Source organism: Felis catus, chromosome A1 (assembly GCF_018350175.1).
Source record: "Felis catus isolate Fca126 chromosome A1, F.catus_Fca126_mat1.0, whole genome shotgun sequence".
Lineage (NCBI taxonomy): Eukaryota > Metazoa > Chordata > Mammalia > Carnivora > Felidae > Felis > Felis catus.
The window spans coordinates 131,632,920-131,660,120 of NC_058368.1; the positions used below are offsets into that span (position 1 = coordinate 131,632,920).

Genomic DNA, 27,201 nt, shown 5'->3' on the forward strand with positions numbered 1-27,201 from the left:
TTCATAAATAAAATAATTTTTACTAAATGTTTTCTTTAGAAATAATTTCAGACTTACAAAAAGGGTGCAGAAATAAAGCTTGTGCAAATACCTACCTACCTACTGTAAATATTTTATTCACTTATTACAAATATTTTAACCCTATTTGCTTTATCACTTGCCATATATATATAATTAAATATATGATTATTTTTCTAAATCATTGAAGGGTAAGTTGAATCCATCATGGCTCTTGACACCTAAATATTTAAGTGGACATTTCCTAAGAATAGGGATAGTGTATTACATAACCATAGTACAGATATCAACATCATAAATGTACATGGAAATAATAATCATGTAATCTATCCATATTCCGTATTTGTCAGTTGACCTCAGTAACTGTTGTTTATAGCATTTTTGCCTGAAATTTTCAGTACAGCCTTTAATTTAGGTCAGGTATTGCACTTAAGTGTTATGACTATTTTTTTAATGTTTATTTATTTATTTTGAGGGGGTCAGGGGCAGAGAGAGAGGGAAAGAGACCATCCCAAGAAGGCTCCGCTGTCAGTGCAGAGCCTGATACGGGGCTCGATCTCAGAACCATGAGATCATACCCTGAGCCAAAATCAAGAGTAGGATGCTCACCAACTGAGCCACCCAGGTACCCCATGTATGACTCTTTAGCTTCTATTAATCTGGGCTATTTCTATAGAATTTTTTTTTTTAATCTTTTACACATTTTTGAAAAAAAGCAGCCCTCCCTTTTTTTATTTAATTTTTTTTTTAACATTTATTTATTTTTGAGACAGAGAGAGACAGAGCATGAACGGGGGAGGGTCAGAGAGAGGGAGACACAGAATCTGAAACAGGCTCCAGGCTCTGAGCTGTCAGCACAGAGCCCGATGCGGGGCTCGAACTCACAGACTGCGAGATCATGACCTGAGCTGAAGTCGGCAGCCCAACCGACTGAGCCACCCAGGTGCCCCCAGCCCTCTCTTTTTAACAGAACTCTTAGTCTTCTGTAGCTGCCATAAAAAGGTGTCATAGAAGGGTTCTGAGACAAGAAATTGATTCTCACAGCTCTGGAGGGTGGAAGTCCAAGATCAAAATCCCACAATGGTTGGGTTCTGGTGAGGGCCCTTTTCCTGGCTAATATATGGCTCCCTTCTCACTGTGTCCTTACATGGCAGAGAGGAAGAGAGAATAGGCTCTCCGCTGGCTTTTCAATTCAGGGCACAAATGTAGACCAAGGAAGGCACTGCCCTCAGGACCTCATCTAATTTGACTAACCTCCCAAAAGCCATATCTTCAAATACCATCACACTGGGTGTTGGGTCTTCAACATATCAATTTTGAGGGGACACATACATCTAGTCCATAATATAGAACATTCCTCATTTTGTAAAGCAAATGCATTTTTAGATATATTAGAAATGAAATAAACTAGGTGCACCTGGTTGGTTGAGTATCTCGGTTGAGTATCTGACTTTGGGTCAGGTCATGATCTTGTGGTTTGTGTGTTCGAGCCGCGTGTCACGCTCTGTGCTGACAGCTCGGAGCCTGGAGCCTACTTCATATCCTGTGTCTCTATCTATCCCTCCCCCACTCGCACTCTCTCTCTCAAAAATAAATGAATAAACACTAAAAAAAATTTTTTTATGAAATGAAATGGCCTAAACCTATAAAATAGTATTTTCTAAAGCCATTAAACCAGAATAAAGTCATAGCAGCAATTTCCCAAATTGAGTGCTCACTGAGCTGATATTTTATTTTGTTGAAACCCCAGTCGTTACCACCTAGTCTCTGTATTGGGCTTTCTATTTATGTGTCACCCTCATTCAAGAATGTGCCCCCTTCTGCCAACACAGTATTAAAATAGAAAAAGATTACTCTCTACAGAAACACACTGTGTCTCAAGGATTTTTATGGAAGTCAGGCTATATCAGAACCATAGAATGTGCTTCAATTCATTTTTAGACATCAAGTATTCAGAAAAAGTATTTCAGATCAGCACTTGGCTAATAAGAACAAAGGGATTTTTTCATGCAACTCCTGATCTTTTTTTTTTAAGTCATTGTAATACAGTATGTTTCTTCTGTACTTTGTTGAAATATTGCATGTTGATTTCTCTTCTCATTATGTTAAGCGGTTATTAATATTGAATTAATTAGCCCATTATATGTTAGTATACTGTTGTTTACTGTTAACCTAAAATCTTTCACTTTGGGGGTGCCTGGGTGGCTCAGTCAGTTGAGCATCCAACTCTTCATTCCAGCTCAGGTCATGATCTCTCAGTTTGTGGGACTGAGCCCCACTTTGGGCTCCACCCTGACAGTGCAGAGCCTGCTTGGGATTCTCTCTCTCCTGCTCTCTCTCTGCCCCTCTCCTGCTTGTGCTCTTTCTCTCTCTCTCTCAAAATAAATACATAAACATGAAAAATAAAACCATTAAAATCTTTTACTTTTTAAATTTTAAGACAGTTTTTCTAGTATTCCAATTAGGTATCATCTCGTTCAAATGTACTTTCTTTTAGAAATGTATTTGCTAACCTGACATCCTTAGATTAAGCTTATCAGTGAACCCCAAACAGTACCCAACTCCATGTTTGAGACCTTACAAACTTGACCCATCCTCGTTAATTAGAATCTGGGTATGAACCTTTTTTCAAATAGTTTTGAAAAATTAAAGCATCCCTTTATCTCTTATCTACAAAATTCCGTTTCCTTACTTTCAAGGTATATTCTAAAACAAATTACCCCAACATTCAATAAAATGTGCTTCATGGTGATCAAAAAATGTTGATAATGTGGTCTAATGTAAGCAATCCAGATACATTTACCCAATAAAAAAGTTTCCAAAATGATATGTTAAAATGTACACATTAAGAAAAATTCCTATTTTTTTAACTCCCTTTTTTCTATTAACTGTGATTATTTCTTTCAAAGGCAGTAATATTATCTGAACATCTTTCTAAAATCATCCAGTTTTTAGGCTATATTTGCTACCTCTGACATTTGCTTGATTATTTAGCCTTTCAAGGAGGATATGTGTTACTGCATATCCTTTTTTTTTTTTTTTCTGTCTTTGCTAATTTCTCAACAAAGCAGAATTTTTTGTTTTTATAAAACAAAAGTTTTGGAATAAAAATGACCCAATATACCTAACATATATTCACTTTTAATTTCTTCTACATGGGAAGCAATTATTTGACCTGATTTGACATAATCTGGAAATAGAATTTGTTCTTTGTGCTCCACATCGACTCCTAACACCTGCTTCTGAATTCAAATTGAGGGTTTTCTGGACTTTTAAATGTTGCTTTCTTCTTTCATTGATGTGCATGAACCATTTCATTTACTCGGAGGCTTTTGATTCTGTTTTGAAACAACATGGTCATGGTACAGTTGTAAATGCTCAGATAATCTGAAATCAGAATTTTTTATTTCATGGTCTTGTATGATCCAAAGGAAAATAAATAATCAAGATTTAACTTTTTTTCCTCTCTTAATGATAGTTTCTGTGGAATAAACCATATCAGATTCACACCTGCAATCTGTAATACTTTAAGCCAGTCCTTTTATTAAGGAATTTCTGGCGTATTTGTGTTTTAGCCTATTTATCTTTTCTTTTCTTTTTGGAGCTTCATTGTTAATCTCACAAATGACCTAATATTGTTTGAATTTGTTACTGTTTCCTTCCTTCCTTCCTTCCTTCCTTCCTTCCTTCCTTCCTTCCTTCCTTCCTTCCTTCCTTCTTTACTTTATTCCCCCCCCCCCCCCAAACAGCAGGCACACAGCATGCCTGCATTCAGTGTTTAGTGTAGTCAGTATTAAAAGCCTGGACTTTCGAGGCAGTATTCCAGTCCCAGCTTAATAGTTCTGTGATCCATGTGAAAGTAACCCATCCTCATCTTTCTCCATCTTTAAAATATCAAGGATATCTACATCAGAGAGTCTGTGTCAGATTGGGCAGGATAATTTGTGTGTTTCACTTCTGGCCATACACTTGGTTAGAAAACTCTAAGGGCATACAAGACAACTAAGTTGTGTAAGCTACAACAAGCAAACACCCTTTTAAATGTGTAACTCATCTTGTAGGAAAGAGAAGTCCCTAAAGTCAAACATGAAGGGGGAATAGGGGCACCTGGGTGGCTCATCGGTTAAGTGTCCGACTTCAGCTCCAGTCATGATCTCACAGTTGGTGGGTTTGAGCCCTGCATTGGGCTCTGTGCTGACAGCTCAAAGCCTGGAGCCTGCTTCAGATTCTGTGTCTTCCTCTCTTTCTGCCCCCTCCCCCTCTGGCACTCCATTTCCCTTTCTCTCTCTCTCTCTCTCTCTCTCTCTCTCTCTCTCTCTCTCTCTCAAATAAATATTTAAAAAAAATTTTACTGAAGAGGGAATAAAAAGCCAAGTGGTAGGCAGCATGGACTGATCCAATGGCTTCCCTGAAGGAATTTGCTGGCTCCATTACTGGTGAGCTTCCAGTCGGAAGGCCATGTGGGGACAGGAATTAGAGGTGAGATACTCCCATGAAGTCATGTGCTGGCTGGCTGTTCCTTGCCCCTGCAGATCGACTTTTCACCCACCTCCACTGGGCTCCCTTCTCCTCTGGCTTCCAGCTGGGCTTAGCCAATAAGGAAGGAGTTGGGAAGGAAGGAGAAGAGTGAGGTCATCATATTTATTTTCCTGTTTCCCTCCCTGTGCAATCCCTTTGAAGTGGTTACGTCCCATGGGTGTCCGACATATACAACTCTCTCCCCTTGGGTCCCAGGAACATCTCTCTGCCCTCGTTCCTCAGAGTGGTGACAGCACCATGTGACCAGCTTCAAGTTGCTGTGACTCCCATTTGCTCCTCATACCTTTGCAATAAGGAATATGTAAAGAAATACTCCTCAAACCATCCACTGGTTTTCTGGTTGAGCTTCTGATACAAACCAAGAATTTCAAAGGGCTACATGTTTAGTGAAAAGGGAATCCAGGGGAAATGTACAACCAGCACAAAGAGATCACTTGCTTGATTTGGCCTTCTAAGAAATTATAACCATGCTTTACCCTGCCATTGTAGCTCAATAGCAACACATCTCAGATATCTACAGAGAAAGTCCTGCTGAATATGAGGTCACAAGCTTAAATTGTGAAACACACAAGGAAAGAATCTTGCAAAGGTGCAAGAGACATGGAAAATACTAGGATTGAATTCTCCAAGAGCCTTAGTTAACAGCATTGCCTGAGGCGCCTGGGTGGCTCAGTCAGGTAAGTGTGCTGACTTTGGCCGCGATCTAGCGGTTCATGAGTTCAAGCCCTGCATCAGGCTCTGTGCTAATCACTTAGAGCCTGGAGCCTGCTTCAGATTCTGTGTCTCCCTCTCCCTCTGCCCTTCCCATGCTCAGACTCTGTCTCTCCCTGTCTCAAAAATAAATAAACATTAAAAAAAATTTTTTTAAAGCATTGCCTGATAATGACTTAGAGGAAGGGTGTCTTAAATTTCAAAGACACAGAAGACTTGAAAACATGAGAACAAATAGAGTATGTAAAAACACCAAGCACGCCTGGAGAAGAACTCAAAAAATTTTCAGAAAGGAAAAACATATAACCATTAAAAATAAAAGAGGCACTCAGTAAATGGGCGATAAATCTTGCTACACCTCTCAGTGGACTCTTCCCTTATGACCTGAATGAGCAATTTGTATTTTACAAACATTGTTGTCTGTGCTACTCAATGCAATGCAGTGTTTGCATGTTTCTTTTGTTTTAATAGTAGTTTGGTTTTTATCTAGTTGCGCCCGTTGGTCTCACCTAAAGTTGTTTTAACCTTCAAACAAAAAGCTGGAAGTAAAAATGCAGACATATTTTCATGCATTTCGAAAAATACAATGGGAAAAAATTGTTCTGAAGTTTTAGAGGATACAAACTAAAAGAAATCAAGGAGTGTATAAAATTGCTAGGAAGCAGCACCAGAAGAAAAAAGATAAATATTACCTGGGATTTAGAGCAGAGACTTTAGCTGAAAATAGGCAATGGGTATGGACAGACAGTTGGCAGAAGCAAACATGAGGGAAAATAGTCAACTCTGCTCGTGGTTGAAAAAAAACACATGGAAATATAGAATTGTACGCACTATAAATTAGCAAAATGTCAAAAAAATGAATACAGCCTGTTCTGGTAATTCTATGTTAAAATTGGCCTACGTATATATTTCTAGAGACACAGAAATTTAAACTTACATAATTAAAATAAAAACCACAGTTCCTTAGTCACAGTAGCCGATTTCAAGCGCTCAATAGCCACATGAAACTAGGAGCTATCATACCTTTCAGCACAGAATGTTTCCATTAGCACAGGAAATGCTATTGAACTGGAGTCTGGAGGATAGACACAGGAGTGGTAGATCTTAAAGATGCACAGCTCTCATAGTACTTGACATTTCAAGTTGCTCTCCATTGCTTTTATCGGTTGATCTTTGCATTGATACGTTACCCAATGTCCTCTTAAACACTTGGCATTTTCAGACCTATTTTTCTAATCTAATGGAATGAAATAATATATCTCGCTGATTTAAAAAATTTGCATTTTCCTGATTACTAATTAGGCCAAGTATTTTTTCACGTATTTATTAGCCTTTCATATTTCCTCTTCCGTGATTTGCTATTTTTTTCCTCCACATTACCACGCTGAAATTTTTTTTTTTTAATTTTTTTTTCAACGTTTGTTTATTTTTGGGACAGAGAGAGACAGAGCATGAACGGGGGAGGGGCAGAGAGAGAGGGAGACACAGAATCGGAAACAGGCTCCAGGCTCTGAGCCTTCAGCCCAGAGCCTGACGCGGGGCTCGAACTCACAGACGGCGAGATCGTGACCTGGTTGAAGTCGGACACTTAACCGACTGCGCCACCCAGGCGCCCCTCGTTGAAATTATTTAAAATGGGAAAATGTTTATGATATAGTGATAAGTTTAAAAAAAAAAAAAAGAACAAGCTTTTATTCTTTGTTTTCTAAGTCTTCCTCTTAGCTCTACGTAGACAGAGTGGTTATTTTTCTTTATCCCTGCTATTATTTTTATTTGACATTATTCCTTTCTGGTAGAACACTGTGTGCTTGACCCAAAAAAAAAAATTTTGTGTTTGTGTGTGTGTGTGTGTGCCTGTCTGTGTCTGTGTGAATGTATGCGTGTGTGTATAAAAGCAAGGACAGAGCGGAGAGAGAAAAGCAACATTTCAAGATTTGTATCTTTAATTAGACTACATGTTTAAATTGCAAAGGAAACTGCCTTCCATAACTCAAGTAGAAGGAAATGAATTTGTGTATATTGTTTGGAGACCTCACATATTCATGTTTTGGAAGTTAACTTAAGCACACAGTAGTCCAAGTAGTCAACTTGGAAAAGAAATGACATTCTTTAAAGAAGTGAAACTGCAGTGTTTAGAAACAAAAACAGAAACAAGACAAAGAGCAATGATAGTGTAAAAACCGAATAGAAGTTAATTCCTGCCCAACTTCAATCCTTGGGAAAAACGGGCTGTATTCCCTAGCACGTTTCATGGCAGTTTTGGCATCCAGCATGTGGAACCTTCCACTAGTGAAACGCAATTAAGTTCCCACACGTACCCACGCAGATTTGTCCCCTATTGGTCCTTTCCCTCTGTTTCACTGTTAACCAGGCTCTTTTCTATTATTCTTTCATTTCCTGCCTAGATCATCTTTCCCAATTTCCCTGTTTACACTCTGCTGAACGACGTTTCCCACCCCCGGTACAGGTGCTCTTTACAGCAGGTCCGAAGAGAACAAGGATTTTTACCTTTAACAAAGACAGACAGGAGCCGTCTTTATACCTGCTCATTGAGACTGCAGTCTCTAGACGATGTTGCAGCCTCACAACCTCCAAGTGATTTTTGTTAGCTGTAGGCATACCGGGTATCTGTTATGGATGTCTGGAATTTTAGTAGCGTGGGCTAGAATATGCCTTTGTGCATTCTCTCTCTTTCCCACTTGCTTCGAAATGAGCACCCCTGTAAGTGACTTGTTCAGAACAGGAGTCAGAGAGCCTCTCAGTTTATTGTTCTTGCCCTTGCCCTTGCCCTTGCCTGGAACAGTGCCGCTTTCCAGTGGACCCACTTTGCGGGGCTCTTTGTTAACTCATGTACAAATTTGTAACGTGGGTGTTGCTGCTTTTCCTTTGATTTGCAGTAAGGTGTCAGTTCATTCTAAGGGTGTTGTGACATGAGTTATAGGACAGGAAATGAAAGAAGGCCACAACGAAGTAAAATTGATAAAACAAGATGTTTTTAAAATTAGGATAAAACCTTGCCCAGTAAAACCTGGAGCGCCAACGAAATAGGATTTGCAACTTGAATGCACACCCTTCAGGAGGCCTCTCAGAAGAATTGCCAAGCAATGCTTGACTTCCCAGGGGCGCTTGTGCTGCGGGATGCCATATCACTGTGGTCCTAGAACCTCCCATGGTCTTCCATCTGCTGAAGTTTGAGCTAAGGTGTGCATATTTGGATCTACTTGCTAAGATTTCCCTAACGTGTATCCTGGATGTTATCTAAAAACATTTTTCTTTCCAAGTGCCTGGAATGTACTGGGACTTTTCCTGAAGCTACTCTTTTGCATAACAGAGTCAGATTTGCAGCTGTGCAAATGATTTGGGGATGCTCCATAGGGTCACCTGCTTTAAATATCAGCCTTACCACTGGAATGCTGGCATTATTACTTCTTTTCTTGGATGCTGGATGCCTTCCCTAAAGGGTATGGCTGTAACAAGCTACCCCATTGCTTCACAAAGTGTGGTTCCTGAATCAGCTGGGAACTTATTAGAAATCGAATAACCAGACCCCAGACCAGACCCACTGAACTGGAAACTCGAGGGACAGAGCCCAGGGTTCTGTGGTTTAACAAGACTTTCAGGTGATTCCAATGCTCATTAAAACTTGAGAGCCTCCTACTAAAGCCTGTGGATGTCAAAGTGACATGTGCAGATGATGTGAAAGGAAATATTGTAACTTTATACTTCATAGTCTCCATTTCTAATGTCAATTTCTGTGCACTGTATATACCTAATATGCGTTATTGTTTATGTATAATTTATCAACACATGCATGTTGTGTACTAACTAGGAGTTCATGTTTAATTTTGTTATTGATACAGATACATGATGCACAAAGTTTGAAGACCACTTGTATAACATTCAAAAACGCTTATGCTTTAACTCCAGCTGAGCTATTAGCCAGCAATCATGTCATGCATTCGTGTTCATATATTTATCTCCTTTGTTCTAAAATGCTTTGCAAATAATTTATAGCATTCATTTCTCCTGTTGTACAGAGAACTCTGACATTCCCAGTAAAGTGACAAAAAAGAGACCTCTCCGTTGCATCCTGGATTCTTTTTGCCTCTCTTTGAACAACACAGAGAATAATGATGGCCCATGAACAGCATCAATGGTGCCTTCCCACATCCAATGTGCATGCAGAAGAGGCACAAAGAGCTAGAAAGAGGAATCTATGCCCAGTCCTCGCCATGCCCTTTTCCCACTCCCATTACTCTGCTTAGATGGAGGAGTCCCTGGGGCCTGGGGGGCACTCTGTTCTCGTTGGCAGTTTTCCTCACTCCCCCACAAATACCAGCTTGCACGAGCCTGGTGTGCCTCCTGTGTTGCACACTTATGCTCCCTTTGTCTTATGTATTCCTGAGCTCCCCAGAGAATACCAGTGTGCACTTGTTATAAATGGAAAAAATGGAGGAACTAGGAGTATGGCGGACTTTCAAGCCACAATAATTTAGGAGCTCAACAAAGGAAAAGAAAAAAATGATTATTTCATTCCTAGCATAGTGTTTGCATAAAGTGTACTCTCCGTAACTGTGCATGAGGTGAATGAACAAACATATACATACAGTTCGGTTCCTGAGCACTGTGTTCTAGTAAAATTACATAGCAGCTTAAAAGCAAAAATACAGGTTTGAGTCTTACCACCGTCCTTACTATCGGTGTGACCTCGAGGAAGTCCCATGGCCTCTGTTAAGCCTCATTGCCTTTACTCTGTAAATCAAAGATAAGGGTAGTAAGTACTTCATAAACTTACTGTGAGAATTAAGTGAGATGTAGCTGCTCAGCATGGTATCTGACACATGGTAAACTCCCGGGAAAGGTCAGTTAAGTCATATGTCGCTAATGCTGAACCAAATGCCAAAAATTCACAAAGCGTATTCCTGCTCTCAAGCCCTTTCTGAGTGAAGTTCACGCACTCTTTTTTCCCTAGCTAAGGCCAATGATCTTACATAATCTATGCTTTTCTGAAAATCAAAAGCAATGCCTTTATTGAAGAGACTGACCTAAACATTTGTTAACCACTGTCTCCTCCCGCCCATATGTCTGTCTGTCTGGAAGAGTTATTTTTGTTCTTGAGCTACAACTACTGGCAGAGGGGCAGAGTTCTTTTCATTCTGTCTCACCTAATGGAATATTATACTTCATCATTAAGAAGGAAGGGGGAAATTATATGTAGATCTCCACGCTGGAGCCATTTAGTTGAAAACTAGATGGCAGCAAAATGATACCGCATCAAGGAAGGAATAAAAGGGTACAAGTTTTCTATCACTGTTTGGAAAAATTAATTTGTCTCTGAGGAGACTTTATAGCATCTTATCATCAAATAAAAACACCCTAGGATAACAATGGAAGTTTCTATGAACTCTGAAAAAAATGACTCCAGAAAAAGTAACACAGTACTTTCCTCTTTTTCCCCCAGAATCACCCTTTGTGAATAATGGGAAATCAACAAATATTATTTGAACTAATAGTTAAGTAAGAAGAAAGCCTGTGACAAAGGTGTGAGGATGTCTAGGCACAATGTGCAGAATTGCTTCCCGGGAACACTTCTTCGCCCATTCGTTTGGGCTTGTTACAATCACATAATTCCCATATATGACTTGACTTCAATATTTTCAATAATATATGAAGTAGGTCTTACTGTCCTAATTCAGTATTTCAGGTAGTAAGAATTTGAGACACTGCCCAAGTTCACACAGTTGTAAGTAATGAAATCAAGATATAAACCTCAACCCACTTATGGCCTCATGTGGAGGATGGGAAGGGGCCTTTAGTTCATCTTTTTTCCTTCTTTGAGAAAATGTGAATTACTGCAGCAAAGTGGATCCCTTCCTCCTCCTGTGCTCACATTACCACTGCTTTGCTTCACTGACTTGAATACTCCAAGGTTACTAGCCTTGCCCCTCTGAGACCACTAGATCTGTCACATGGACTCATACATTGGGTCAGCCTTAAACCTTCAGTTTGATTCATTTCAAAAAACATGAACTGAGAGCCCTCAACGAACCAGGCAGTATGCTACGGGCTTGAGAACCAGCAATAATGGATAAACTTCTTGCTCCTGAGGGTATCAGTCTGGAAGGAAATAGACCAAAATGATAATAATGGATAACTCTGGCATTGGCTTAAGTTCTCTTTTCCTCTTTTTTCTTATCTGCATAAAATGTCTGCTAGCATGTGTTACTTTTATAGAAGAGCTTAAAGAAAAAAAACAAGGGCTACAAGAAAAGAAACTCTTCGGAAACTGATCTCTAATGACAAAGGCTGAACCAACACCATTTCCCCAGCCTTCTGACTCCTTACATCATAGAGGCACTATTGTTCAAAGCCACTTTGGGGAACTGTTTAATTGAGAACCTGCTAGATATCAGACAATCTGTTCAGTGTTGGAAGTTATAGAGATAAATAACATAAACTTTGACAATTTTGGAAAAACGGTGGGATATGATATTTTCCATTTATACTGATACTGGTCTCTTCTATTTGCATAAAGCTTTCGCCTGTTTTTGTACAAAGTAGCTATTACACCCGTCTAGAAATGCACAATGCCATATTGACATGAAGTGTCTTCTTTTGAGAGCTATGCAAAAAAAAGCCCATAAATTATCATTGCATGCCAATAGAAACACAGAATAACCCCACAGAATCCTCTTAAACATAATATTTAAAGAACCTCTAGTGTTGGGTAGGAGTCTGAAGCTGAAAAAGTAAACTGCAAAATGCTAAAAAAAAAAAAAAAAATTATAATAATCCCAACGCTTCTCAAAATCCTTCCTGTAAATGAGGGAATGAACTAGAGGGCTAACCCAAAGCGCTAGCACACAGCAGAATGCTGTTGTTATTAATATGATAAATAGATGCCAGAAATGCCAACTCTCTACCCTCTGCCTCAACCCTCTCCAAATAGCCTTTCTGGCTTAATCCTTTTATGAGGCTAAAAAAAATAATTCAGGCCTCATGCAGACCATATTGGACTCTCATGGCCTTCTGTCACCCTTCAGACCCTCGCCCTAGATAAACAGCTCCTCACATGTCAGAGGAAGCCAGTGGCACTGACAACCACAATGGATTTGATCGTTACCCTATAACTATACAACTGATATGTCATCATTCATTATTCAAGTATTGATCACCATCTTGTGCTGTTACAGATAAATGAGATGACACCTTTTTTTTAAATCAAAAACTCTCTTTTGGATAAACTGAAGGAGTTAAATTTGGTCAGCTCATATTGGAGGTTGTTTTAAAACTGCGTTATTTCGGCAATATCGATGAAGCCTATGGCTTTAGCTAAAGAGAAATATGACATCACATAAATTAATGACATGATTAAGAATGAAGGGCTAAATACCATTTAGATAAACCAAGAGTTTAATATGCTGAGCCCTAAAACTCCAGCAGATAAAAGCAGGAGTTAACTGCAAGCTGCAATTAATGACCCAGACTTTGAATATAATGAAAATTAATGAGCTGAATTCTTTCTAGTGTAACACATGATAATCGACCTTTGAAGATTATTGGTATCAGATAAAAACAATAAACATTAAACCATAAAAATCTTGATTTTCAATGCAGAAAATATTTTCCAAATGCAATGTAAAAACATAATACACTTATTTAAATATAAATATATACGCATATATATGCATATATATTTACAAATAAACAGATCCTGGCTATAGTCGGTGGGATAGGGCTATGTTGTAATAATGTCCATGGTGCTGATTGCCATCCCAGCAGAGATTCAGGAATCCAGGACTCAGACTCTAACAGCCACAGGCCTCTCTCTGCTAGCTGTAAGAATGACAAGACGGCACTTGGGTGGCTCAATCAGTTAAGCATCTGACTCTTGATTTTGGCTCAAGTCATGATCTCAGGGTCATGAGATCTAGCCCTGCTTTGGGCTCCAAGTTGGATGTGGAGCCTGCTTAAGTTTCTCTCTCTCCCTCCCTCTCTCTCTGCCCCTCCCCTGTTCTTTCTCTCTCACTCTCTCTCGAAAACTTAAAAAACAAAAAAAGAATCACAAGATCCAGTAGACCAGGACCTAAAGAGCTGTTTGCAGACCCCATGTCTCCCAACCAGAGACCATAAAGAGAAAAACATTGAGAGAATCAGGGAAAAAAAAAAAAAAAAAGAAATTCCAAGAGATTCTCAAGCCAGAAAGGAGAAAGGGTGGGGAAGCAGACCAAGACAGAATAAGAAAGATACTTCATTTTGGAGAGTGAAGAAATATTGCTTTATAAATACTAGCTTTCCCTGTATCAATAAACATAAGTCTCAAGTATCAAGCAAAGGAAATCATAATGTGCACCCCATTAACTCCTTCATCCTCTAATGTCCGGAGAAATGCCCACAAAGTCCCTTCAGAATCGCCACAAAAGTCATCACCTGTTCCCAACCTCCCCAGTAATGCTTTAAACAGTAACATTTAAAATAAATAAAAGATTGTTTATAATTCAATAGTAATATTTTTAGTCTTCAGTATCAGTATCATAATGTCAGGAAGCTGATGGATATTGTTTAAATGTTTAAATATGGTTTTTTACTCTTTAAATGGGAATAAGATGCCCCAGTAATGCTACCCATTATTTATCCAAGCTCCCTTCTGCTGCATGGGGAAATGTCAAAGGTCCTGCCTGAGGGCAAACCAAAAGCCACAGGGAGATGAAGACCAGAATGTGGCCCTAGATCATGAAAGGTGCTGGCCCCTCTGGGCCCCGATGCTTTGCATAAAGGCACCTGGAGAGGCCACCCACAGATAATTCAGGTGTGTTTCCAGTTTCACTCCTTTGTTAAAGTCAGGTTTCATTTCTGACTGAACCTGAATGGCTTCAGGGCAGAGTCTGATCCCAGCTCTTGTTCAGGGACCCTTGAGGAAGTCACGGTACTCTATGCTCCCATGCGAGGACGTGCTGGCAAGTGAGGGGAGTTACTGCAATTACTTCTTCAGAGGTTCCTGGAGGAACCAAACTTGTCATGACTCTCTATGAAGAACATAGAAGAGGTTGCCACCAAAAACACAAGTTTCATGAAAACTCACTAAAGAAAGATTATGAGAAAAATGGAGACTATAGGGAGAGTCAATTATTATATATATATAGATACCTTGAAAAAATGTCTGGTTTCTGTTCTCCTGATTAACTGGGCTTCTCTTTTAATTGCAGTGCTTATTTTGGTATAAAACAGTATAGTCATGGGGCACCTGGGTGGCTAAATAGGTTAAGCATCCAGCTTCATGGTTTGTGAGTTGGAGCCCCACGTCGGGCTCTGTGCTGACAGCTCAGAGCCTGGAGCCTGCTTCGGCTCCTGTGCCTCCCTCTCTCTTTACCCCTCCCCTGCTCACATTCTCTGTCTCTCAAAAATAAACATTAAAAATTTTTTTTTTCGAAGAGCGTAGTCACTTAGTAGATATCTAGCATTAATTCCATGTTTTTGAACTTGGCTAGAGCCTGTAATTATGTTTAAGAATTTTAAACCTGGGGCACCTGGGTGGCTCAGTTGGTTGAGCCTCTGACTTCGGCTCAGGTCATGATCTACAGTTCATGAGTTAGAGCCCTGCATCGAGCTCTGTGCTGACAGCTCAGAGCCTGGAGCCTGCTTTGGATTCTGTGTCTCCCTCTCTCTCTGCTCTTCCCCCGCTCATGCTCTGTCTCTCTCTCCTTCAGAGATAAATAAAAACATTTAAAACAATTTTTTTAAGAATTTGAAATGTATGGAGCCCCCTGGGTTGCCCAACTTCAGCTCAGGTCATGACCTCCACAGTTTGTGAGTTTGATCCCCGTATCCGGCTCTGTGCTGACAGCTCAGAGCCTGGAGCCTACTTTGTATTCTGTCTCCCTCTGTCTTTACCCCTCCCCTGTTCACACTCTGTCTCTCTGTCTCAAAAATAGTTAATAATAACCATTAAAAAATGATAAAAAGAATTTGAAACCTAGCATAACTGAGACACACATACATAAACACACACACACGCGCGTGCGCACACACACACACACACACACACACACACATTTTCCTTCTCTGCCCTGTAATTATCCATTGGTTACTTAAACTATGAAGCCACCTTGAGACCTCTCCTTCACGGAAAATATATGAAGGCAGGACTCTGAAGCTGTCCCTGCATTTGACACAGAACTGGGGTATACTGTTGTGAGTGGCATCCATCTGAGAGGAAATCACTGGGGGAAAGCGGGGGGGCGGGTGGTTACTGACAGACGTTTGGAGCTCACTATCCTTGGGTCAAGTCGGTGAATCCTCTTCCTCCCTAGCTATTTGCTCTGAAAAATAAAGAGAGGATATCATTCCCTTCCTACATGCCCTTTGGCTTCCTGAGTCTTGTCTTGCCATTTCGCCTAATAGCCGACAACAGAATTGATTCTGAAAGGAGAAACTTGGCTGTATCTGCTGCAGCAGAAGTTCTGGTTTCTGTCTCCGGGAGCTGACAAACCCCAAGTGTTCTGCCTCACCCAAGTCCGTGAAATGCTGAGGGGGGGGGGCTGTCAATGGGGTCACACCTCTTTTTCTCAGCCTAATGGCGTGTTTATTTAACCAAAACCCATACTGGGGAACTCTAAGCAAATAAACAATGTCGCAGAAGAGCAGATAATTTTTAAAACTGAAGACCACACTCAAGCGTAAAGCTAAGTAAACACAACTTTGATGTGTTAAGATGGATTGCAGCCAACTTCTAACAATCCTTCACCGTTTTTACTGGGTTTCCCACACATGATCTCATTTGATCCTTGCAACAACCTTGAGATACTACTTTAATCACCAATAGTTGTTATCCCTGTTTCACAGCAGAGGAAACTGAGTCTCAGAGAAGTTAACATGATTTTCCAGGGATTACTGTTCTAAGCAGCAATGTCTATATTTAGAGCTGAGTTTTCTGACTCTAGACCCATTCTCCTTTTTTAATGTCTTGCTGCCTTCAACTAAATATGTAAACCATTACATGAGGGACAAACTTTCAAAACAACAAACATTTTGCTGGTTTTTAAAAAGCTCTTAGCAGTTGCATAGAACACCAAAAGTCTGGCAACCTCAATAAAAGAGCAGACCGATGCAGGGCCAGAGCATTTCATAACTAAAATCCCTAGTGTGTTCACTCCTGAACTTGACCTTACTAGTCGTTAAGCTTCTCAGTTGATTTGTTCAATTTAGACCATGTAATTATTTGGGGAACCATAAATCCTTGGACACCAAGTAAATGCCCATCACCTAGATTCTACAATTAACATTCTAGTATACTTGCTTTGTCTGTCTGTCCATCCCTCTAGCCAACCAGCAATCCATATTATTTTTCTGAAGCTGCAGATATCAGTAAATTTTATACCTAAATAATTCGGCATGCATATCATTAATTATCAATAACTGCTGATGGCTCTTATTTTTTAAGTAAAACTTGCATATAATCAAATATACAGATATTAAGCGTACCATTCAGTAAGTTTTGCCAAATGTATACACCCATGTAACTCAAACCTCTGTCTAGATGTGGAATATTACCCTCGCCCCAGAAAGCTCCTTCTCTGCATGCTCCTTCCCAAATCCCCTCCTCACCATTATTCTACTATTTATCACTAACAGTTTTATCTCTTCTAGAACTTCATATAAATGTGTTCATGTGTTTGTGATTCATTCATGTTGCTTTGTGTATCAAGAGTTTACTCCTTTGAATTGTTGAGCATCACTCTACTGTAAGAATATAACTAGTTTCTTTATTCACTGTCCTCTTGACAGACACATGGATTATTTGCAGTTTTTGGGTATCCTAAATAAAACTACTATGAACAGTCTTATAGAGATCCTTTTGTGAATATGTTTTCATTTCTTTTGTTAAATACCTAGAAATGGGTTGCCAGGTCACAAGTAGGTATATGTTTAGTTTCATAAGAAACTTCCTTAACTCTTTTTGAAGCAACTGTACTGTTTTAACTCACATCAACAATGTCTGGAGAGTCCCTGTTGCTTCACATGATCAGCAACGTTCGGCATTTTCAGGCTTTTTTCATTTTAGCCGTTCAGGTGGGTGTGTATCATATTACTTTTTTAGTTATCAAATAAGAATGTTCACAGAGTATATCCACACTTCCATTATCAAGGGGCATCTCAGGCAAAATCTGTATCTAAATCCCCCTATTACTACACCACTTCAGGCTTCTTAAGTCATATGATTATGACATTAAATCTTGATTCTCATCCTTCAGGAGTTGATGGAAAGATGCATTATTTAACTTCAACTGGAGCTCCAAGTCACTGACTATCATTGAAGTTAATTTTTAGGATGTTCGCCCATTAAAACTAGGACTTTCTATTAATCAAAATTATCAGGTTGGCTCTTGATTTATGCTCAATAGAAAAATAAATAAATAAGCACAGCCTAGTCACAAACCTGTAAAATGTCTTTGTCTAAATTAAATGGGCACCACCACAAAGGTGGCTCTCTTAGACTTAAACTTGATATTAATAAGAGTGAATCCATGTGGACTAAGCTTAAGTAATAATACGTGGTAAAGTTACTTCCACATTAAGTTGCTTCCAGTTGCTGGAGGAAAAGTCATAGGCCTAATTCTGTCTTCATGTAAGTTATTCCTTCGGTCTTCTAATTTATCCTTAGAAAGTGTCAAGCTTTCACGTTGCTGTTTTCTTGGCTTTTCCTGCATTTTCTCTGTTATAACTTCATTGTTCATTTATTATGAAAATAACCTACATGATCTTTTTTTTTTAATGTTTATTTTTGAGAGACAGAGACAGAGTGTGAGCAGGGGAGGGGCAGAGAGAGAGAGAAGGACACAGAATCTGAAGAGGCTCTAGGCTCTGAGCTGTCAGCACAGAGCGCGATGCGGGGCTGGAACTCACAAGCCATGAGATCATGACCTGAGCCGAAGTCGGACGCTTAACCGACTGAGCCACCCAGGCGCTCCCACCTACATGATCTTAATGCTTATCAAAATGTATTTCAGTCCACTGCTTATAACATTAGACATATTATAACTCATTTGACATTTTGTCTTTAATGAACTTTTAATAATCAGCAGCAGTAATGCAGCTTAGAGCCCTGAAGCAGGAAGAACAAATTGTACAAACCCTGAAGCTAATGGAACTGGTCAAGGCATCTCATTAAACACTAACATAAACAATATAGTAACTTTTCCACTTCTCTTTAACTAGTTCCTTTCTTTCTTTGGCTATAATTTTTCAAGATATTAAAGGATACTCTGCAAGTATATGTATGAATTTTTGAACCAGAAAATTTATAGTGTAACCTTAGCATCAATTAATCATTGTTAGGCACATTATATTTCTGGTGGTAGCCATTCAGTTCTTCCCTGCACCATCTAGGATGGGCAAAATGGTTCCATAGTTTTGAGAATCCCCGTGGGTTACAGAGGCTTTAGGGAGATGGCATCTGCAGAAACGTTATGAATTAGGCATTTTAATCTCTGTCCTGACTTGCCTTTTTCAGGAGCACTACATATACTACTTTATCGCTCACCATCTACCTGTAAGATAATAAAACATACTGGTTCTTGGGGCATCTGGGCAGCTCAGTTGGTTAAGTGTCCCACTTCAGCTCAGGTCATGATCTCCCAGTTCGTGAGTTTGAGCCCCGCGTTGGGCTCTGGGCTGACAGCTCAGAGCCTGGAACCTGCTTTGAATTCTGTGTCTCCCTCTCTCTCTGTCCCTCCACCACTTATGCTCTGCTTCTCTCTCAAAAATTAATAATAAAACATTTAAAAACATTAAAACATACTGGTTAAGATATGTTAATATGATAATCCTTTGTTTAACTTAACATCAAATGTCACCTATATATGAGTTTGCGTATTTTTGGAACTAAGTACTAGGCACACGTTTTGTACTTCTGAAAATAAGGATACTCCATGGCTTGAAATGATGTTACAGTGACTAATTGTCCCGCACATCAAATGTGCAATAAATACTACAGATTTATTATAAGTTCCTTTTGTTTTAATCTGCGTATGTGACACAAGGGCCAACGCTATACACAGGTGAAAACAGGCAGCTATTTCGGGATGATGAAGGAGCACAGAAAAGACCTGCCTGCCTTCACCTATTTTTCCTCTAGGCTGCCTTAGGGATAAGACACTACCTTCAGGTTTTTCTGTCAAAATCAACATCTTAGGGTAATACACCAGAATTGTTTTTTACTATATGAACCATTAATGCCCATTATTCCTCCAGAATCTAGTAGAACCATGAAGGGATGGAACACAGAGACAGTTTGAAAGGCTGCAGATGATATAACGTGTGGTTGGGGGCAGGGAGAGGGGTAGTGGGGAAGAACCCCAGGTAGCCCGGGGCAGCTGAAGGGTGAAAGCTCCGGAAGAAAATCTGGGACTTTCACAAAAGATACACTTGTTTCCAGTGTTGGTCTGGGGCTAGACCCATGAGACCCAAATGAGAAACCAGCATAGTCCTTTATTTTCTGGAGAAAGCCGAATTTTGCATGTGAGCTCTTCTGAGGCACTTGGCTGTGGCGTAGGAAAGACAGAGTAACTTTGCCGGCCTCAGTACTACTGAGGCAAAACCCTGGTGCATTTCCCCGTGTTACATAAGCCATATAGTTAGATGAACGCTGGTTCATCTACTAAATAAGTACTGAAAATGAAAACTGATTATCCTTGTCAAGTGCTGTGTAAATACAAACTCTTTTTACTGTGAGTCCAGAACTTAAATAAAAAATCAAGCCATCATTCTTTTTCCGATAATTGCCCCTAACATTTTGCCAGTGACCACTTTATAAAGGAATCAAATCCAAATGCTGCATTATTTAATCAGATTTCACTGTTTTAAATGAACAGGGATAGAAGGTGACACTTTAGGACATGTGACAGAGCTCATGTCTAGGCTCCTTCTATTTCTAATGTATCTCTAAACTTTATCCCTTTTATTTAAATTGCTTTATTCAACACATGCAATTGTAACAGCATATAAAGGGTTTTTCTGACAATGTACTCTTCCCTAAATAAAAAAAATAAAAGTGATCCCTCCATGTTTTATCATATTCCCATTTATACATTTTATCATAGGCAACAGAGAAAGGTTCAAGGACTTTAGAATAAATTTTACAGCATAAGTTCAGTAATTATTTAGCTTTAGATTGTTAAGCATATATTAGAATTGTATTACTTTTCCTTTTCATAAAATGTTTGTTTTCACTAAAATCAGTTGGCCTTTTGTAAATTAACCATAGCAAACAATAAAGGAATATTCTTCAGACTGAGACAAAAGACCTTGATAAAAATAACTGATATCTCGGCTCTCTAATCATATTATTCTAGAGCCTTAATATTAAAGAGCTCTCATAATTGGCAATTGAATAGCTCTCCGTTAGTTTCTCTAAAAATAAGAGTTTTTAATCTCTTCTTGCAGGCTAGAAGAGTCTTATGATTTAAATATATTTTGGAAATCTGTTTCAACAGTTAAATCAAAAATGTCTGATATTTTCAATTACTTAAAACATTTATGATTTTAAGCTCCCAGCAGAAATCTGCTGCTGAAGGGGAAAAAAAATTAAGAGCTGTTAGTCAGAAAGACGCTTATGTAAGAACTGTGACATTGGTCATTGCTTTGAAAGCAGGAAGTCCTATATTTTAGACTCAAGGCTTTAAGGAATCTTTATTGAGCATCCCTCCCCGCCGCCCCCCCCCCCCCCCCCCCCGCCCAGCTGAGACAAATGGCTGATGAGTGAAATCTTGAGAAATGCTCACAGCTTTTCTCCTTCATTCTGTTACAGCCCGGAAGATGGTGAGATCCATCCAGAAATCTGTCGGCTTTATATCCAGCTGCAGTGTTGCTTAGAAATGTACACAACAGAGATGCTCAAATCCATATGTCTGCTGGGGTCTCTTCAGTTTCATCGAAAAGGTATCTGCATTTAGTGTACTGCCATAAACACTGAGGAATGTTAAACAAAAGCTAATCTTTCCCAAAGCCCTAAATGCACCCCATGGCTGTCTACACACAATTAGAATGGATGTAAATGTTCAGGGAATGTTTGATATAAATTAATGAAAGAACTCTAGACCAATACTAAGTGCATAAGAACACTGATCATCTTGAACAGAAATTGTGGTAGAAACTGTTCTCAAATGTATCATTTTACCACTTGTGAACATGACTTTGGTTACAATCAGCGTGGGGAGTAAAAATATATAACAATCTTACTAGGGGTAAATGCCATCCAAGACTGCTGCTATTTCCCTAAATGAATTTGGCTGCAAGAAGACAAATTACATATTATGTCTCAAAGATTTAAAAATAGGGGGAACTCAACCAACAATAGGGAGGCAGATGAGTAACAGAAAAATCTCATTCCTGGACTTAAATCATAAAGGAATATATTGGCTAAAAGGCCTGAAACTTCCAGAGGTGCCCATGACTTGAGCGTGGTTTGATCGGACTTTTGACTCACATTCTGAATGATCCTCTCTGCCTTCTCCTGGGGGTTGGCTTTACCCTCACACTGCTTTCCCTGACATCAGCGAACTGATTCCAATGGGTCCAGTCATCACATCTGCATACTAAAGGATCCATAAAGAGACTTTTCCCCCATTATAGACTAGAAAATGTCCTGAGCTTCCTTCTGATTGGGTTAGATTGGACCATGGGTCTATAACTGAACCAATCACTGTGGCCAGAGGAATGGTTTTATACAGATTGATTCGGCAATCAAGGCCCATTCCTGGGGAGGAAATCAAAAGTTTCTATTAGTTTCTAATTAGGAGAATTCCAGCTATATTTTCTTTACTCATTCAGTGAACAAATAACTTATTGGAAATCTCTTAAAGGCAAACACTTTATGCTTGAGCTCAAAAGAACAGGATGATGTGAAGAAGGCAATCCTTGTCTGTGATTTAAATTCAGAGCGAGTAAACCCTGTAATTTCAGGGAAAATTTTATAAGGATGGGGCTTGAGCTGGGCTGTGAAGATAGGGTTCAAGTAGAGAAGGAAAAAGAAGGACCTTGCAGTTCACATAGAGACTTGGCATCAAACGAGCGTGCAGTTTGGGGGGAACTAAATGGCATAACAAAGTCCTTGTAAAAATCAAATCTTGCATACGTGCTACGTATGCACAGGGCAGAACTAAAAATAGGATTATTCTACACTGCTCCAGAGAAGGGAGAACATTTTTTTGAAACATGAATATTACTTTTTTTTTCCCCCTTTCTCCTTCTAAAAGCTGACCTTTCAACAATTTCCTTCACTACTTCTGTTATTCATGCAGCTGAACATGTTTGGAGAGATTAGCTCCTAGACGCTCCTAGACGCTCCTGATACCTGATCAGAAAACTGATCACTCACACACACTGATGACATTCAAACAAGTTGTCACTGGCCCAATGTCTTCACTCATCCTGTCTACTCGCTCACCCGCTCATGCTGTCTCTTTCACACACACACACACACACACACACACACACACACACACGCATGCACGTACACGTGTGTGCACTCATGCATGCGCATGCATGCATTCTTACATGAACTCACATGCAGAGTAGCATTTTCATTCTTTTTAAACGCGGTTGAACAGAACAGGTATGGGTAGCTTTTTTCTGGGCTCTGCATTGGCTACTCTTGCAGTATTTTATGTCATGAGCGTGTTGCCACTGCAATCTCCCTGGTTGATGACATGTCCTTAACACTCAGTGACCTCCAACCCCACTCTCGCTCTAACTCCTGTGTGCCACCTGGTCTCCTGCCATCCACTCCTACTCTGTCTTTTCACAACCGGCTTTTGAAAGAAAGGCTCTTCTCAGCTAGCTCTCTGTTTAAAAGTAAAAGGGACTCCCTCATCCAGGTTGTTTCCTTATTGTATTTGGAAATACTGTATTGTCTTGAGCACACAAGTAAAAACACACGGCCTCTTAACTGATCAGCTCATTTGGTCTTCAGTGCCTCCTGTCTTCATTGTCAGTCTCTGACCTGCTCCCTTCCCTGCTTCTTATTCTAAAAATAATAACCCCCTGCTCTCACACTTAGCCTTCCATGTACAACACTAAAAAGAATCTGCCTGATAGGGTCTTTGATTTCTCCCACATATAGGATTAAGACTCCACTTGGACATCTATTTTATTCCTCTAAAATCATTATTATTTAAAGTGTAAATCCTTATGGGGTGCCTGGGTGGCGCAGTCGGTTAAGCGTCCGACTTCAGCCAGGTCACAATCTCGCGGTCCATGAGTTCGAGCCCCGCGTCAGGCTCTGGGCTGATGGCTGGGAGCCTGGAGCCTGTTTCCGATTCTGTGTCTCCCTCTCTCTCTGCCCCTCCCCCGTTCATGCTCTGTCTCTCTCTGTCCCCAAAATAAATAAAAAACGTTGAAAAAAAAATTTTTTTAAAGTGTAAATCCTTAGACAAACTGCTTCAAAATTATCCAGGATGCCGACTAACCTTGCAGGCTCATGGATCCTACCCCAGACCTACTGCATCAGAATCTCTGGGGGACCTCCAGGTGATTCCGAAACACCGTGAAGATTGGAAGGTGTCACTCTACCCTTTGAAACAAAAGGAAATCACCCCACTATATGAGTAAAAACTAAACCTTCCAGATCCTTACCTTGCCATTCTCTATCCACCTAAGTATATGCCTTCAACTTTGTTCTACGCTTTCTTCTTTATCATCCATGCTGATGAAAACCAAATACGAAAGCAGTAGGTACCTCTGATGAGCAAGAGCTGTGTGTGATGGCTCGTGCTGTCTCTGCAAGCCCTTGACACGACCATTGAAATCAAGCTGTGGTTTTCAAAGTGTAGTCTCCACACTAGGAGTACCAGCATCACTCGTTAGAAACGCAAATTCTTGGGCCCCAACCTAGATCTATGGTATCGAAAGCTCCTCAAAATTTACTTTCTTCCTGCTTGAAGAAAATTAAAAGAACAATTCATCGAGACATTTCTCCAACTGAATCTATTTGTAACCTTCTGTAACCTTCTGTAATCACCGTCTGGAATCAGCAAACCATCCTTCTACCCCTGGCAAGCCTCCTGTGTTTCCAGGAAACACGTCCAAGAGCTAATTGTCTCATGTACTGTTACCTCTGTCTAAGCACCAGTAGAAGTAAGGCAATGAAGACAAAGAGATTTTCTTAGTGAGAAATCCTTAAACTAGGAGTAAAGAAAACTATCTTATTTAAAGTTAAAAAAAAAAAAAAAAAAAAAAAAAAAACCTGGGGCACCTGAGTGGCTCAGTCAAGTTAACTGTCTGACTTTGACTCGGGTCATGATCTCAGGTTGATGAGTTGGAGCTCCACATCGGGCTCACTGCTGCCAACACTGAGCCCCCTTCAGATCCTCTGTTCCCCTCTCTCTGCCCCTCCCCCCCCACCACTCTCACCCCACCCTATCACCCCTCACCTCCCTGCCTGTGCATGTGCTCACTCTATCTCTCGAAAATAAGTAAACCTTAAAAAAATAATTAATAAACTTGAAAAACTACGTGAAAAATGGAAATAACTAGAAGTAGGCACCAAGGAAAATATCATTAAACCAAAGAAAATAAAGCACTAGAAAACATGTATGAAAATACATACTTGACAAATATCCTGAAAATTTCTGGAGTGCCAAATAAAATACTAGCTCTTAGAAAAGGGATGGTTCCATTAAAGAAATTATTCCTAATTTTTCTAGCCCTATATTTGTATTACACTTCTTCTCTATTTCTTTATTCTCTCCGTTAATTTCCTCATTACACCTAGGAGATTAACCCTATAATGATTGCTTTCGATTCCTGGCTTCTTTCTGTTCACTAATTTATATTCCCACCATCAGAATGGCATAGAAAATGTCAGTTCATTTCATTAGTTTTTCTTCTTTCTTTCTTTGGTATCATTGGAAACTGGAGAGTAACCTGTGTCCAAGAGCCTCCAGCTAGTAAACAATAAGTATATGAAATGTGCTGCTAACAATCTGGAAGGCCATGACGAAAGAGAATAGAAATACTTGACTCCAGTGACCATGGACTGCCAGAAATGACTGGAAGAAATATGTCTAGGGGAGCCTCATTGACTCAGCCCATAGAGCATGCAGCTCTCAATCTTGGGGTTGAAAATTCAAGCCCCAAATTGGGTGTAGGGATTACTTAAAAGTAAAATCTTAAAAACAAAAGGAAGAAATATGTCCACAGACCACAGCACAGGAGTACTCTTACTCAAGTAAGAGTTGGGCAAATTAAGAGATGTAACATGCATCTTGTCCTGGAAACGTACAGCCCCTTCTCATAAAAGTAGACAGAGGGGAGTCAGCAAGCCTAAGCGGCCTTACTGCATGAGAACAAGAAATGGGGAAGGGATGGGGAAGAAGGCTCTGCCAATGTGACTAAGTCCCCTTTCCCCAGGATCTATAGAAATCTGTCTACAAGATTGAAGATGCCAGATAACATATTCTTTATCCAAAGGCAGTAGTATCTCTGGTGTGGCCTTGGGCTAGGGAAGTGGCCTGTCTAGAAAATCTCACTAAGTCCCTTTATCCAGGAAATCAGTAGTCCTTGGAATCTTGGGAATAGTGACTCCCATTCTAGTCTGTGACACTTCAAATATCTTTCTACTTAGAATTTCTTTCTGGTATGTTTCTTCTAATGTGTGGTAAAAGTTGGTGTTTGGATAACTTTTAGGTTAGCTAATTTCTTATCCCTCTGCATGAGTGTTACTGGTTGGCCATTCCCCCTCTTCTTCACTATTTCTTTTCCATCAGAGAAAAGGAAGGAAGTGTAACTGAATCAAGTTTGGCTCTATAGGAGGGTCTTTGGTCAATTTGTTGTTGTTGTTGTTGTTGAGATTAGATATTGAAGCTAGATTGTTTCACAGTTACATGTACTTTTAACTTATTTTTATTTCTAGTTACCCCCTGGCTACCACCAGAAGTTCAGCAAGTACTCTGTATCATGTTTAGTTTTGCTATTGTATTGAGGAGTCATAAGCTTACTCTTTGGAGAAAAAGAGTGCACAAAGTTATGGCAGGAGCAAAGAGTATGGTTTCCTTCTGGGAAAAAATAAGGCTCAAATCATTTTAAAACTCCTGTAGGGAGCTTGGATTTAGTACTGAAGATTGTCTTCTTCTCACAATTAAGCAAATTCTAAGTATCCTTAGTCCTTAACATAATCTTCTGTGGATCTTCATGCTTTTTCCATGCACCATGCTTCTGAATTTTTGCTGTCTCATACATCTCCCTGGTACAATCTACTTGGAAATCTTTTAAAATTTACAAGATCACGCTACTGCCAAAAAGAAGAAGGAGAAGGAGGAAGAGGTAGAGATGGAGGAGGAGAAGGAGGAGAAGAATAAGAAGAAAAACAGTAATGAAATGATTTTCTTTTTTCACGGCCAACAAAATTAAAGTCAATTACAGTAATGTGAGGTAAAATCCAGACTTAGTAAAGGCATTGGGTTGTACCATGTAGCTTGTGGTTTGGAGGATTGTTTATTTCAAGAAGATGACAGATGGGAATAATTTTAGTCATTTTGTAGTTTCATATTCTAACACTTAAAGTTGTAGATTGGACCATTGCTTGACAAAGTGTAATTTCTTTGTTTATACTGCAAAATAGTTGCTGTCTCTTCTTCACACTTAGTGAGTAGGAAATCTTTTCCCATAGCTGAGTCCATGTATCGCACTGACCATCAGTGCCTGTTTCCTGCCACCAGATGAAATGAGACTGTAGGTCTCATTTGCTCTGTTGGCAGTAAGTGGGGCCAGGTTTCTAAGGGAATTGAATGATCCTACTGTTTTGACCATGGTTTTCCTCTCTCTCATGTTCTCTCCGCATTCAATCAGTTTGGGCAACAGTGCTATTGAAAGGAGCAGAGACAATAGAACATTCCAGCACAGCTCCCCTTCACATGTGAACTTGCTCTTTCCATCTGT

At 39.7% G+C, this 27,201-nt stretch overlaps 1 protein-coding gene across 2 annotated transcripts in view; it reads left to right on the forward strand.

Moving 5' to 3' along the window:
- The window catches only part of RGS7BP (regulator of G protein signaling 7 binding protein), a 105,269-nt gene that overhangs the window by 42,327 nt on the left and 35,741 nt on the right, over positions 1-27,201 (forward strand). For both annotated transcript variants that reach the window (XM_019834877.3, XM_003981011.6), the window contains exon 3: positions 21,074-21,204. In XM_019834877.3, the coding sequence (XP_019690436.1) occupies positions 21,074-21,204 (131 nt within the window). The remainder of the gene's footprint in view (positions 1-21,073; positions 21,205-27,201) is intronic.